The 15,478-nt window shown below is 32.0% G+C and overlaps 2 protein-coding genes across 2 annotated transcripts in view; both read right to left on the bottom strand.

Annotated features, from left to right (window-relative positions):
* Positions 1 to 12,546: 12,546 nt before the first annotated feature.
* LOC102613186 (EG45-like domain containing protein) lies at positions 12,547 to 13,553 on the bottom strand. The gene is made up of 3 exons (XM_006483268.4): positions 13,319 to 13,553; positions 12,916 to 13,192; positions 12,547 to 12,820 (listed from the first exon to the last, which is right to left on the bottom strand). Exons 1-3 carry the CDS (start codon positions 13,425 to 13,427, stop codon positions 12,814 to 12,816), a joined length of 393 nt encoding a protein of 130 aa, XP_006483331.2. The 5' UTR covers positions 13,428 to 13,553; the 3' UTR covers positions 12,547 to 12,813.
* LOC102615924 (EG45-like domain containing protein) overlaps positions 12,547 to 15,478 on the bottom strand; it is a 68,864-nt gene continuing 65,932 nt past the window's right edge. Inside the window, exon 4 of the transcript XR_008055639.1 lies at positions 12,547 to 12,706. The gene's annotated coding sequence lies outside the window, so the exon portion shown is untranslated. The remainder of the gene's footprint in view (positions 12,707 to 15,478) is intronic.

Genomic DNA, 15,478 nt, shown 5'->3' with positions numbered 1-15,478 from the left:
TTATTTAATTCCAAATCTACTCCACTAAAAGATTGGAACTGACTTCCATAATTGTATGCTCGAATAATAATTCGTCCCAAGCCACATTGATTTCTTTACTGCACAATCCTTTGTACCACATCGTTAATTAAATTGATATCTCAACTGTCCAATCAATTTAATAACATCTTATTCCTTGATCCTTACTGGTTTTCTCTAATGATCATTTTCAACATACTAAATATGTTGACACACTCTGGCCAGAGAATTCTATGATCAAGTACCGAAAACCTATCAAGAGATGTGTTGTACAAATTCTATATTGTTAATCCATAACTCCAATACTTATAATTGCTCCCACCAAGATACCGGGTAATCTTGACCACAAGGATGTGTCGTGCCCATTGGTAACTCAAATGAAATAACAATCGCAATCATGAAATCATAATTAACTCAAGATTAAGATTACAGTAAAATCAACGCCTATGAGATTTAATAAGTCTGACAGTTATTACAAAGTTAATTAAATCTCATATGTGATCCTATTCAATGTAGTCGTACTACATCAATAAATTCATACATGATTAAGACAAATCATTCAATGAATTTATTACAGTCTATACCTAAATAAAGTGCCCAACTTTATTTATCAACTGCGAACTAAATTTATTTAATCATAAGATAACTTGTATTTATGTCTTCTGTGAATCCACATGGTGATCACATAAATACATATAATATGATTAAATGGACTTTAATACAAATATTAATGCAATTAAGATATTTGAATAAAATACCTCATTTATTTTATTAATCAGAAAAATTATTTATTACAATTAAATAAACACATATGCTTTTAAAGAGCATATTTTTCCAACAAAAATTTGGTGCACAGGACCAAATGTTTATAGTGGCTTGATTTACAAGACATCGGTTCTCTAGTCTATGTTTGTCTAGGAAGCCTCGGTCACCCAGCAGCGCCACAATTAATAGAACTTGGCCTAGCGTTTGAAGCATCAAAAGGGCCTTTTGTTTTTATTTAAAAAAAATCAGGGAACAACAACCCAAAAAAAAGGCCTTTCTCTTTGATGTTGGGTTTGAATAATGTTTTTACAATACAAACTAAACACCCCAGGACCAAGATGATGCTCACAAGAATCGAAGTAAGAGTAATAAGAATCAAAGAAACAGATTAAGATAAAAAGATAAGTGCACACAGGTTTTGATCGTTCAGCCTCCTAGTTGCTTAGTTCCAACTAAAAACACGTCGATTTCTTTATTGTTATAAACTTTAGAAAGAATAATTTATAAGAAGAAACCCCTTTCTGGTTCTCTTTCTAACTTCATAAATCTATCCTTGAAGTTATGCCAAAAGTTAAGCTCGAGAAATTTTAAAATTCATTAAAAGTATTATATCAGTCATATAATAAGTAAATAATGTTATAACTTATGTACATTTATTTTGAAAAACTATAATACAAGTGGTAAAATTCTTTAGTTCACCCAGCCTGAAAAATAATGAACCTTGAAAAGAATCCCACCCCCAACCTAAACATTGTCATACGTGCGGATTTTTTTATTTATGGTCCCAACACTGCCAACAACCGGATGCTATTTACGCTACTCCCATACAACTCCCACCCACCTTACATAACAAAACAAACATCCATGTAAACTAGACTAGCCAGTCTGTACCCACCATCGTCCTAACCAGCCTCAATCCTTCACATCACTCTGCTATCTCTTTCACCATTGTTGCCTCTACCAATAACAATTCTGCTGCTTCCTCTTCCAGTGACCAAGCTAAGGACAATTTAACTAGTGTGCAGTATGATAAGTCATCTAAACTAGCCGATGATCCCTCTAATACTGGCACTTAATTATCACTAGCGACATGGATGATGATGGGAAGGATAACGATTATATGGGAGAAAGTGATAATGATGAGTCTGGTTCTTCTGATGGAGATATATCTCTTGTGGATGAATCAGCTATGGACTTGGAGATCAAGGCCTCAGGGCCGAAATTATAAGGTGTTTCTTACTTTTATCGTACATATCTATATGTCTTTATCAATTATGTTTTGGAATGTCAAGGGAGCGACATTGTTAGTCTTCTATCGCTTTTTTGGTTCTCTTATCAAGAATTGTAAGCCGGTCATGGTTGTTCTACTAGAGCCTGGAATCAGTGGGTATAAAGCAGATGATTTCATTAAAAGAATTAGCTTTGATAAATCCCCTAGAGTTGAAGCTACTGGTTTCTCTGAGGGGATTTGGATCCTATGAAAGGACTTTTTCAATATAAAAATTGTTACCAATCATAGAAAATTTATTCACTTCAAAGTTTTTAAGAATAACAACTTTGTGTCATGGATAACTGCTATCTACGCTAGTCTCATCCCATTATCAGGAAGCACTAGAGATGGTCAGTGGGTTGTGCCGTGCCGACCCGGCCCATCAAAGTAAGGTCCATGCATGCTCATGCTGGTGTCGTGTCGTGCTTGAAAAGAAAAGCTCAATAAGATTTTTTTAAAAAAAAAAATTTTAAGAGTGCATGCCAAGCTATTGGTGTACTTTTTTCAAGTCTATATATATTTTTTTAGGTTTATACCTTTCTTCACATTTAATAAAATCAAAATTCAAAACTCAAGTCTATATTTAATAATAATAAACTAATAATAGTAAGAGAATGTAATATTAATTACTATGTTTGACGTTATAGTATTAGAATTTTTTTTAATACTTAACAACAGCAACAACAACAACAATAATAATAACAATAAATTTTTCTTAAGGGTTAATTTAATTATTAACTTGAACTTCTATAGAGTCATAGATCATAATTCACAATAATATTAATGCATATTTATAAAATCATGATATTTATAATTTTATTCATTAAAATCATGATATCAATTATTTATTTAATAAATTATAAATATAAATCAATTACAATATTTTTAACTAAGAATTAAATAAATTTAAAAAATTCAATTTCAAGTTATTTGTAAAATCATAAAATCTTAAGTTTACTTTCATTAAAAAATAAAACGTGCTTATTGCAGTCTTTTTCATCGTGTCATGCTTAGCCCATCTTTAAGCATGTCGTGCTTTGAAGGTCCGCGTGCCTAAAATTCTAGGTGCGGCCCAGCCCACATGCGTGTCGTATCGTGTTGTGTGCCCCACCAAAATGTGCTAGTGTTGTGCCGTGTTGTGCGAACACATGCCATGCCCGTGTCGTTCAGCCCATTGGCCATCACTAGGAAGCACCTTTGGGAACATTTGGATAATTTTGCTAACGTGGTTCAAGGCCCTTGGGTAATGGGTGGTGATTTTAATTCTATCTTGTATGCTTAAGAGAAGAAAAGTGGTTTTGTAAATACTAGTAGATTTTGTGGTTTGTTTCACAACTAGTTTCATTCTAAAAAGATTTATGATTTTACTTTTAATGAACCAAGGTTTACCTAGTCTCGAAGTTTCTTTTTAAATGCCTAGACAGGGCGGTGTCTAATGAGGAATGGTTTGATAATTTTTCTAATAATACAGTGTTGCACCTCTCGAAAGTTACTTTTGATCACAAACATGTGTTAGTTCATTTCAATAGGAAGGAGAAGAATAAGTCAGGTAAGAGGCCCTTTTGTTTTCTTGCAACGTGGCTTACCAATAATAAGTTCACTGATCTCGTTGCTGATACATGGAACTCTGGTGCTTTCTATATTCAAAGGGGGGTTATCTAAAAAGTGCTCGAAGACCACTATTCTGAGAGCCTTATTCATCTTAAGATTTAATTGAAAAAAGAGCTTGAAGAAGTTTTGTCTCAAGAATAAATTTGTGGCTTAAGAAGTCTCACAAGGATTGGCTATTACACGGGGATCGAAACACTACTTAGTCCTACCAAAACAATATTGCTAGAAGACAAAGAAATTGTATTGCAATAATACAAAATGAATCTGCATAGTGATTATTTGATAATGAGACAATTAAATAACATGTTGTTCATTTCTTTTTATCTTTATACACTTGTGAAGATAGTAGAGACACTTACCCTCTTATGGGATGTTTTTCGATTATTGATGAGATTGTGATTCACACTCTTCAAGGGCTTGTTGATGATACCAAAATCAAGAATTCTATTTTCAGCATGAAGCCGTTAAAAGCTCCAGGAGTTGATGGCCTTTATGCCATTTTTTACCAATCTCAGTGGAGTATTGTTGATCCCTCTTTTTGTTGCTTCGTGAAAGAGATTAACTCAACTTTGCTAGTTCTGATTCCAAGAACGATAATCCTATTAATCTTAGGATGTATCGTCCCATAAGCCTGTGTACTGTGGCTTACAAAACCGTGACTAAGATTGTAGCAAATTGGTTGAAAACTATTATTCCTTAGCCCATTGGCCCCATCAAACTAGTTTTGTACCAAACCGACATATTATTGAAAATATTATTGTAGCTCAGGAGATTATTCATTATATGCAGAGGAAAACTGGTAGACGGGGAACATGGCAGGTTAAAGTTGACTTGGAGAAAGTCTATGACAGTTTTAGTTGAAGTTTCATTCATGCAACACGGAGAGAAATAATCATCCAGTAGATCTTGCACAAATTATTATGGAATGCATCACAACTTTGAAAATGATCGTGCTTTGAAATGTAGAGCTGACGAATGAATTTGTTCCTTCTCAAGGAATTCGTTAGGGGACGCCTCTTGCCGTACATTTTTGTTTGATGTATTAAGAGGCTAGGTCACGGTATTTGTAATACAGTGGACACAGGGGAATAGAAACCTATTTGCTTGACTTGTAATGGAACCCCCCTCACCAATCTTTTTTTACTAATAATCTTTTGCTTCTACCTAAGGCGTCTTGTGAGTAGACGAGAGTAATCAATTCGGCCCTTGATACTTTCTGTAGAAGTTCCAAGGCTAGGGTTAATAGAACCAAGACCAAAGTATTCTTATAAAAGAATATTAATGCTGAGGAGGAGAATAATATTAGAAGAGTTCTCGGTTACTCTATCACTAATAATCTTGGTAAATACCTTGGTATGCCCCTCCTTCACTCTCGAGTCTCCAAGCGTACTTATCAAGAGATCATCGACAAGGTAGAAAAAAGTATGTTTAGTTGGATGACCTTTCATCTTTCCCTGGTTGGAAGAACTACACTTTTCAGTCATTCCTTCAAGCAATCTCCATTTATGCCATGCAAACGACGATTCTCCTTTCAAGAGTTAAGTCAAAAGTTAAGCATGCTTGTAAAAAGTTCATTTGAAGCGATGTAACAGATCAACAAAAATGACTCTGGTTAATTGGGATAAAATTTGCTAGGTAAAATTGTGTAGTGGTTTGGGCTTCAAAATCTTGGTATGATGAACCGAGCTTAGCTGATGAAGATGGGATAGGGCATTATTTCTTCTCTTTCGAGCCTTTGTGCCCAAGTATTGATAATTAAATATGGCGTGGATTCCTATAATTTTCCTTCAAGTTTATGTACATGAAATGGGTTTCACTTGTGAAAAGGTATAGGAAATGTTGGGAAAGTTATATTGTTAGGTGTTTCCTGGAATATAGGAGGTGGTAGAAGGGATTAGTTTTGGTGGGATCGTTGGGTTACAAAAGATAAACCATTGTTCTTTCATGCAATTGGTATTGTTCCTGACAATATCCTTAAGAATGTTACTACTAACTTTACTGATTGTAATGGGAACTAGTGATTAGACCATTTCAAGCACCTTCTCCCTAATCACATCATCATCAGAATAAATGTTTTCCCTCCTTTTTTGGATCAAAGAGGTAACGATCAAGTCTTTTGGGCTTTTTCTGATAAAGGCATTTTTACAATCAAATCCACATGACATGCTAACAACCCTTATGAAAATAATATAGAAGATCAGATTTGGAACCTTGCTTGGAGCTGGCAAGGCCCATATCAAATCATTCCTGTGTCGCATCGCCATGAATTGTATAACCTTAATCTTCGAGATTGGATGAATCAAAACCTGAAGAGTTTTTAGTTGATTGATAAGTTTTATACTGAAGGTGTTTCTTTAATGTAGTAATTTGGAGACTCTGGTTTTAGCGAACCAATTTTGTTTTAGTCATGTGACTTGAAATAATGGAGTTTTGGTTAATAATGTCACTACGAGGGCTAAGGAAATTCAACAGATTAACAATTTGCCTCTAAACATGGGTTTATGAAGACTGGGAGATGGATTGGCTGGACTCCTCCCATTTAGCCTTGGTGTAAGCTTAATACGGATGGTGCAACTAAGAGGAATGGATAGTTTGGGTCTCTATCAAGGCTTGAACATTGTTTGGCAATTCAAAATTCTTTGGCCGCAAGTTGAAGTAGATAGTTTATACATGACTCAAATGATTACTAAGTGTTTAGATTTGGTGAACAAATTTTCTCCTCTCATTCGATCCATCTAAGAGTTCAAGCATAATTGGAATATTACCATCATCCATATTTATCGAGAAGCAAACTTTGCAGCTAACTTTATGGAAAATTTGGTCGGCTCTCTTCTTTTATGGTTTCATGATATGTATAGGGTGGTTTTCCCTATTTAGTCCTTTCTTAGCTCTTTTTGAGAGCCCCATTGTATAAAAAAAAAAAAAAAACTATGATACAAGTAGTGGTCATATTAAATTTAATTACACATTTTATACAAATATTAATTATTTGTATTACCTCTTATGTATTTCCCACTCTTCCTAACAAACTTGACAAAAGTTTTTTATGGTCAGAATAAATGACTCACGTGTGTCACATGTGAGAACTTATCGACAACAAAAGTATAAAACCAAACTTGCTCTGGACTTAAACGATTAAAACGCAAAACTTCAATAGGCAAAACACTGTGATTTTGCACCTGTACTGTTGATTCACCATTGTTTCACATATCATTTTCAGTAGTCACCACGAAAACCAATGACACAAATCCAACAGAGAAAGTTCTTCCTCACCTTGTCCTTAACTTAAAAATGAAAGAGAATGAGAGGGAGATGTTTTCAACTTCAACGGCTCAAGATGATAGCAACGGATTGATGGCTTTAGCTTGTTCTCCACCGTGAGCGAGATGATGGCTTCAATTTCATATGATTAGTAAACAAATCCAAGATAGAAATTAGAGAGAAATTAGTGATTTGAGAGAGGGAGGCCAGAGATGCAATTTTTATGGGTGAGAGAGAAAATTAGGTATTTCAAATGCTTGAGACTAGTTTAACAAGGTTACCCATTTTTTTCTTTTCTTTTAATTTTTCAATTATTGGATTTATTTTAGTTGAATCCAACGGCTGCATTTTTAAATTGGAAAAATTTCGGGCCTCAATGCCCTACATTGTAGCTTTAGCTTGTCCACACAAGTTAATTCGTTCTCTTTTTTGGGATGACTTTTCATAGACATTAATTATGGTTAGAAGGAGAGGCAATTAATACAAAAATTGATTTTTTATCAATTCTTCAATATCAACCCTTTAGTTGTACGGTAAGAACTTTCATGTTATGAAAAAAGGGGATAATTGCCTTGAGGTGACACTTATTTTGATATTTTCATAAAGATGATATATGTTCTACAAATACTTAATCAGGTAATAATACATTAACTTTACCATTAATTTTAATAGACCAAGGGTAAAATTGAAAAAAAAAATTATTTTTTTAATTTATTTTTTTCATTTCCCTTTCTCTCTTTCCTTTGTCTTCTCTAATTCTTTTTCTCTTTTTTTCTTCATCTTCTTCAGTTCATTTTTACCCTCTTTTTCTTCTTTCTTCATGTTCGATAGTTCGTTTTCTTTTTTGTTTCTCCTTTTTTTCTTTGTCTTTTCTAAGCTTTATCTTCTCTACAGCCATAACACAATAGCAGCTGTGAATTCGTGGAGTCAAAGTAGCAGATTGATTCAACAAGAAATTTTTTTTTTATAAAAAAAATAGTTTGATTTAACCAAAAAAAATCTTTGTTAATTAGAATTAGATTTAACTTTAATAAATATCATTTCGCAATTAATTGACTACTTTCGTTGAAGTTAATAATAAAAGTTAATAAATTATCACCTGATCGATTATTTTTAAAATATGTTTCGTCTTTTTAAAAAAAATTCAAAACAAGTGTCACTTGATGGTAAATTAACCATTAGAGATAGTGCTTTTAGATACTCTTTGCACATAATTCACTTTTGGTCAAATGTGCTTACTACTACTCCAGTATATACCCTAAAATTACTTAAAATACTTTAACTAAACCTTCATGCCTTGTAATTTTGTAAACAACAAATATATAATCAGCTCATAGGATTGTTTCTTGCCATGAAATTGAATCCCATGAAATGCATATGACCTCCTAATGCAAATCCAAATCATTACAAATCTTACACTGCATCAATTTAAAAGCACAAATAGTCACAAACACAAGGACCCAAAATGCCTAAATGTACTCGAGAATAATAATATATATATATATATATATATATATATATATATATATATATATAAAGCTGGGACTTGAAGAGGTGATGTGACATCACCATTTATCATCTTTGTATATTCTCTATTATCTAATAAATAGAGAAATTTTCTTTTAAATTTGACTTTTCATCTTCTCATAATTAATTTGATTGTTATTACACAATAACAATTATGTAAAGATTTTAATGAGTCATATTCTTTGTAATGAACATCCAAGGGGGAGTGTTATGAATTTATTAAAATAAATGTAGATGTTCATAACATATATCTCGTAGTCTCCTCATTATCTCCCATTAGCAACCTTTAGCTTCCCTATAACTCCTACTGTCTCACAAGAAATTATGATCCATAATTTTTCATTAATTTCATGGAGTGATTATGTAACTATAAAAGGAGAGCTCGTCTTTTTATTTTGTACACACACAATTGGAACAAATAAAATCACTCTATAATATATTCTCTCATTTTATTCTTTATCTTGTGTTGTTTCTTTATTTGTATTGCTTCTTTATTTGTATTGCTGGCTAATAACTTTTTTTTTTACTTTTTATAAGGCTGCCTTATCTTAAAAAAAATCAATTCATATTTTTTTATTAGTTTCATCAAGTGTAAAGTAAGAAAAAAAGATAATACTAAATTCTTTTTTCAAAGCCGCGTGAAGCGCAATTCTATTTTCTAGTTAAGAAATAAAACTCAGTATTATGTACCTTGTTGCGAAGAAAGATTTTGAAGGTGTTACAAGGCAATGTTATTTCAACTCTTTTAACTAGAAGAAACTTTTGTATGTGAATTCTAAAATATTAAATAATAAAGTTTCGTGAAAGGCAGAAAGAAAATGCATTAGATTGACTAGATGAACGAGTATGAGAAAATACATGTACGTTGCCAATTTGGTTATTAATTATGTGTTAGATTTATTTCTCACATATTATGCATTAGCATAAATCATTTTAATTGTTTTATATAATTAATACATGATTGATGTTAAATATTAAGAAGTAATTTTTATGTTTTATTATATTAATACATGACTGATGTTAAATATTAAGAAGTAATTTTAATAGACTCAAATATTAAGTGATCATATATTCATAAATCGTTCTAATAATGTGTTATAAATTTGAATGCAAAAACCTTTTCAAATCGTACAACCCTTGGTACACATGTGGAATCAACAATGAATTAAAACAACATAAAATTTCAACAGAAACAAGCTTGAGGCAATTGATAAGTTTGTTTCCAAGAAAAAAAATGAAATTAAAACGTTATTAGTAGAGGAAGAACTATATATAGACATCAATGGGAGAAACACTTACATATCTTAATAATATAGGAACATTAATAGGGAGAGCACTTCCATCTGTTAATAATAGAAGAACATCAATATGGGAAACACTTCCTTTTGGTGGAATCCACATTCACAATTCAAGATTTACAACATTCCCCTTGGATTCACTTTTGCTTCAAAAACTAGTTTTGTACCAATAGAATGGACTTGATGATTTTTCATTAATAATTCATTATTCTTTTCTATTACAAGAAGGCATACAATTAAGTTAAAATATTTTGTATACTAACAGATTCTATATTGTATTTGTAGAACCATATTGGAAGTGTGAAATATTGTAAATATTTTTTCCAATATTTTCTCATCAACAATATTTTCTTCACACAGTTTTAACTATAAATTAATTTTATACAATTTTGAATTATATTCATGTACTAACTTAACTTGTAACCTGAGGTCATTCTATTCACTACAAGCATTTGGAAGATTACTGGCTGTAAATTATCTTTCTTTTAAATTACTCCATAAGACATGAGTATTTTATAATGAGATATTCTATTTTCAATAATTGGTAGAGATGGTGACGTAGAAAAAGGATGACCTTAACTCGATCTTGAAAGGATGAATTATTATTATTTTTTATTGTGTCACCAAGGCCTCTAGCATCAAGATGAATTTCAACATTCAAGATTAATAATTTTCTATATCCAAGGCACTAAAATCCAATTTTATCAAGTCAAACATTATCACAAACAAATAAACAAAGATTAATATAATAAATATTCATAAGAGTATAAATAATTACCCTTACTTATAAGAGTAAAACTAAATCTATGGAAAATAAAGAGTGGGGGGGATAGAATACTTCCTATCCCAGAGCAAGATTATGCCGAAAACGTGTATAAATTCAAAGGCAAAACCCTATGGAACACCTAGAGGGTCAGTTGCCCCCCAAACCCTCGAATATTGAACACGTGCCTCTGCCTACAACACATCATGATTTCATATTTTAGTCTACTGATTGTTTATCATCATTTCACATTGCCATAATTTTGTAGGAAGGTTAGGGAAGGGAAGCGATATCTCTCATAGCTGCTATAGTTAGCAGTTGCCATGCTTTCACATTGTTATATATATATATATATATATACATATAGGAATTTAGGGATTGATTGTAAGCATGACAAGCATATATAATAGAGTAAATATCTATAATTAATGCAAATATACTCTCAAGACTCAAAAGAGTCTCATGCATGCGGAGATATGAAACTAATTAATTACGCTGGCGATCGACATACACACACCGCATATGATGGCGATGAACAACAAGTGGTTTGAAATATAATCATTACTTTGTCTTCCCAAATTAATTTTTAGTCGCACGGTTGGATATTTTTCAAGGCTTATTAATGAATGACAGTTGAGGAGGGAACGCAACACCAAACGTATACGCGTCGCCCGCGAAAGCCGTTTGAAGCGTGGTGCCGACACCATGACGCATCATCGCTTCCATTTGATCAATTAATTGCTTCTGCGTGCGTATCACCTTTGTCGTCATACAACAGCTGAATGGTTACAAGATTACGCTGAATGGTTTCTTTAAATATATAAAGTAATTTCAATGTTTTAATACTGTTTAATTATTAGAATTGAATATGCTAATAGTGAATTGAAAATGATTCTAATAATAATTCTTTAAAATATTCTCACTAAATGTTACTTTTAGGATTATTTTTAAAAATGATATTGAACGTATTTTTAAATTTTAAAATAATATTTTCATTCTCATTTTTTTCATAAAAATAAAAATTTGAAAATGATACCGAATGGGCTCTTCACTTTCCACGTGCAAGAGAATTCTGATATATGGTAATTTTTTCACTCAAAGATCTTGATAAATTTATGATAGAAATGAGTACTATGTACTTTTTTCTTTTTTTTAAGCTTATTTCTTTCTAGATTTGAACCTTCTATAAAAGTTAGCCTCTATGTTACATTGAATGTACCATACACAACCAACAAGAACCACATAAATTGTGGGACCCACATAATTGTGTGGTTCTTGTTAGTTGTGTATGGTACATTCAATGTAACATAGCAAAATCCTAAAAGTTAGGTCTATGCAACTATAAATAAAATATCAATCTTGCAGCACATTTGTTATTGTACACTTCAATTGGTTAGATCCTTTAGGACGGAGGATTAACTTAAAAGAGCATAAGGATATTCTTATTGAAGGTCTCATAAATTTTTTCATAATAAGTGAATGTATCATTTCAAGACACGCCGATGTACTGATTTTTCTCCTTGTTCATCAATACAACATAACAATAATAATTTGTCCCTTGGTCTTTTGTGATTCTCTATTGTAATAAATTGTCCATAAATTATTCCAAAACACATGTTATAAAATTAGTACATTATACTTTTATCAGTTGGAAACTAAAAAAGAATTGAAAGTTATGTCGTACGTTTATGTTTCAATAACAAAGAAAAGTATCCATGCGATCATATCGCTGAATTAAACTAAAGGTCTCTCATTTCTTAGGTCCCCTCACATGCTTATTGGTGTGGATACAAGGATGCGTACGTTGCAATTAATAATGCTTAGAAATATATATATATCATTATTTTTTTGTCTTTACCCACGTAGAATATATACCAACAAGTATGTAGATTAGCTGGTATGGGGCTGTTATGATTTAACCAAAGTTATCGGTTTGAGACTTAGGAATGCAGCTGCATTAAATACTCGTTATGAGAGCTTTGTCGTCTTATTGGTTCTATCCGGCTCGAATTTAAATTAGTTGAGAATCAATGTGATCTCCGAATACCAGATGTTTTAATAAATAAAAAAAAACTAATATATTATATGAATATCATTGTACAGGTACCTCATCTATCATTTATTATACAGCAATACAACTGTAATTTCAATAATCTATGTTTCTCAAGTTTCTAATTAAAACACACACACACATATATAGATATAGGTATATATATTAGCTAGCATGCATCATATTCATATATCACGCTTCTTGATTATATCATCACCAGCTCATTTTGTACTTTCCGAATCTTGAAGAGTCATATCCTGCAGCCACATATAAAATTAAGAGTTAGTTGATAGAATCAACAACAAATTAATAAAAAGCAGTAGCATTGAGATGATAATGAGAAGATGCATACTGGACATATTCAACGTTGATTTTTGCATCAACACGGGAGATTGCTTGAAAAGCATCATTCGAGAGGACGATAGTTGAAGGGCAGGGTGATGTTCGGCAAAAATCCACAACCTTAACGTCAATGGTGCTGCCCTTGCATGGTTTGTTGTTACCGCTTATGCATCTCATCCGGTAACGCCTTCCACAGGCTGCGCCGTTATCCCACAGGCCTTCACCCACCGCGACAAACAAGTTCCCCGGTGGGAACTGGTCTTGTCTGTTGCCGTTGCATCTCGTTGCTGCATGCAGGAAAAAAAAAAAACATTACTATGAAGGTGCTTCATCACGTGCGTGCAAATTAATTAACAATTAGCTGTATGTATATGTACATGATTCATGTATATATGTATATGATTTTTACTCACGTAGGTATGGTGGATGATAAGCGGTAGCAGTGCCAATATCCGCGAACACGAAGCTTAATTCTGTGCTTAATAAACTTAATATGATTGTAAACACTAAGAGTACTGCCATACAGTAATTAACCAGTGTGCAAAATGAGACACTTAATATTAATTGGCTAGTTTAATATTGCTAGCTGTATGACATAAGCTAATTGTCAGCTGCCCTATTTATAGATATGGAAGCGCGTCTCTTGAGTATGAACGAATTTATTCATGTTCGATTTTAGTTAGCTTTTCGGCGTTGATTGGCTTTTTCCAAAAGTGAAGAAGGTTCATGTCTTAAGTTTGACAATAATAAAAATCCCAATTTTCTTCTAGAGGAATGGTGTCATGGATTCTTGATGAAGTGGGCCACTTTAATTTGAAAATTAATATTGAACCCCACCTCAATTTCATGAAGACAAATTTTTTGAACATATTTGTCATTATTTCAAAAATTGGGACAGCCTTATTATTATCTCAGTTTTAATTTATTCTTGTCTCGAATGAGATTGTGGCGAACTCTCTATCATAACTCATAGCATTTATCTCTTAAATAAAAGTAATGGTATCACACGAGAATGATGAGCAACCAAACTTTATATTTTAAAAAGAAGAATAAGCTCGCGATCTAGGAATCTGTCACGTGGTTTTGGTAACTTTTTTTCATATAAAATTAAACTGCTATTGGCAGCACAATTTAGAAGTGGAAAAAGTAAACAGACCCATTAACTGCACAAAAACAGTTCCCAATTGGTGGAATTTATTTGTGGTATTTCGGAGTGAGTGTTGCTAAGAATGCATAATCTCAAATGGCTGTAAATAAATATTAGGTCGTACTTTTCCTTCAGAAGGTTGGGTTTCTGATGAAATAATTGACATGTTCATGAACAATTTTACATGGATCCCATTTTCTCAAGGTTGGTATCTATCAATAGAAAAAGCCAATAGAAGATTCATATACGTTCTTACTTCCAGAAAAGTCAATCTATCTGGAGTCTGACGTACAGCTTTCAATCTAGATAAATCCAGAAGAGATCAGCTTTCAATCCTGTGTGACACTAGCTTTACAGCTTCCTACGGCGCATATATTAAGCTATTAGTTGTTTGATAAATCTTCAAGTAGTTAAACAAAAACATATGGCTAGTTTTCTTTCAAAGATTTGACTTCTTCAATTTAATAAATGGGATTGAGTTGAGATCTTGAGTGGGATACGCTTAGCCGCAAGGTCACGAGGCTGAGAGGTGACAATGGTTGATAAAAAGGCATTGCCTTTATGAAGGCACGATTAATAAGATTTATCTCAAGTTAGTGCGTAATCTATGCTATTGGGTTCTACAGGATTAAATCTATCATCAATTTGGCCGCAATTTTAGCGGATGGCAGCCACAGTCAAGGTTTGCTCCAAAAGAAGCCGCTCGGACTTTGGCCGCGTCCCCATATTAAAATATGGAGACTTAATTTTCCTTACGAAATATGAGTAGAACAAACGTTTCTTGAATATTATTGAGGGTAAAAATCTTTATAATACTTTATAAATTTAATGTAAACTAATTCTAATAATTATTTGATTGTAAATATCAGTAGTTGTCTCATATAATATCAGTAGTATTTTTATTATAATATCAATGTAAAAAAAATTAGGTTAAAAACATGAGTTTACTCCAATAGATAATTAAATATAATCATTATTTTAAAAGTAGATATCAAAATCTCTTCCCATTGGTGAATTCTGCCAATTTAAATGAAAAATAAAGCATTATTGTACATGGATTTTGAGATACATAACAGAATATTGATCACCGTGAGCATTACAATACATTAAAGACCAGTTTGGGAATGTTATAACTTCTAAAATAATTGCTATTAGTTGTGCTACAAAAATAATCAGTTATGAAAAGAATCAGTTAAGTGTTTGGTAAATTTTGTTCTCAAAAGTACTGTGAGTTTTGAAAACAGTTATACACGTTTGATAAATTTTACTGTTAAACTGCTAAAAGAAAATAAATGACTAAAATATACATAATGTAAGATAAAATTTACTTATACATATAAAAACATGTACATATAATATTTTTAATTGTATATTATAATATTTTTTACCAAAAATAAAAATTTATAATATATTAATTTTATTTTTT

This window comes from Citrus sinensis, chromosome 1, assembly GCF_022201045.2.
Source record: "Citrus sinensis cultivar Valencia sweet orange chromosome 1, DVS_A1.0, whole genome shotgun sequence".
NCBI classification, from domain to species: Eukaryota; Viridiplantae; Streptophyta; class Magnoliopsida; order Sapindales; family Rutaceae; genus Citrus; species Citrus sinensis.
Note: the sequence above shows the minus strand (reverse complement) of the source record. Positions and strands in the feature narration are given on the sequence as shown.

Excerpts from the sequence above, each read along its gene's own strand:
- LOC102613186 (XM_006483268.4), bottom strand. The coding sequence starts at position 13,427 with ATGGCAGTACTCTTAGTGTTTACAATCATATTAAGTTTATTAAGCACA. Across the intron at positions 13,193-13,318 it reads TTATCATCCACCATACCTAC|CAACGAGATGCAACGGCAAC; the intron begins GTGAGTAAAAAT and ends TCCTGCATGCAG.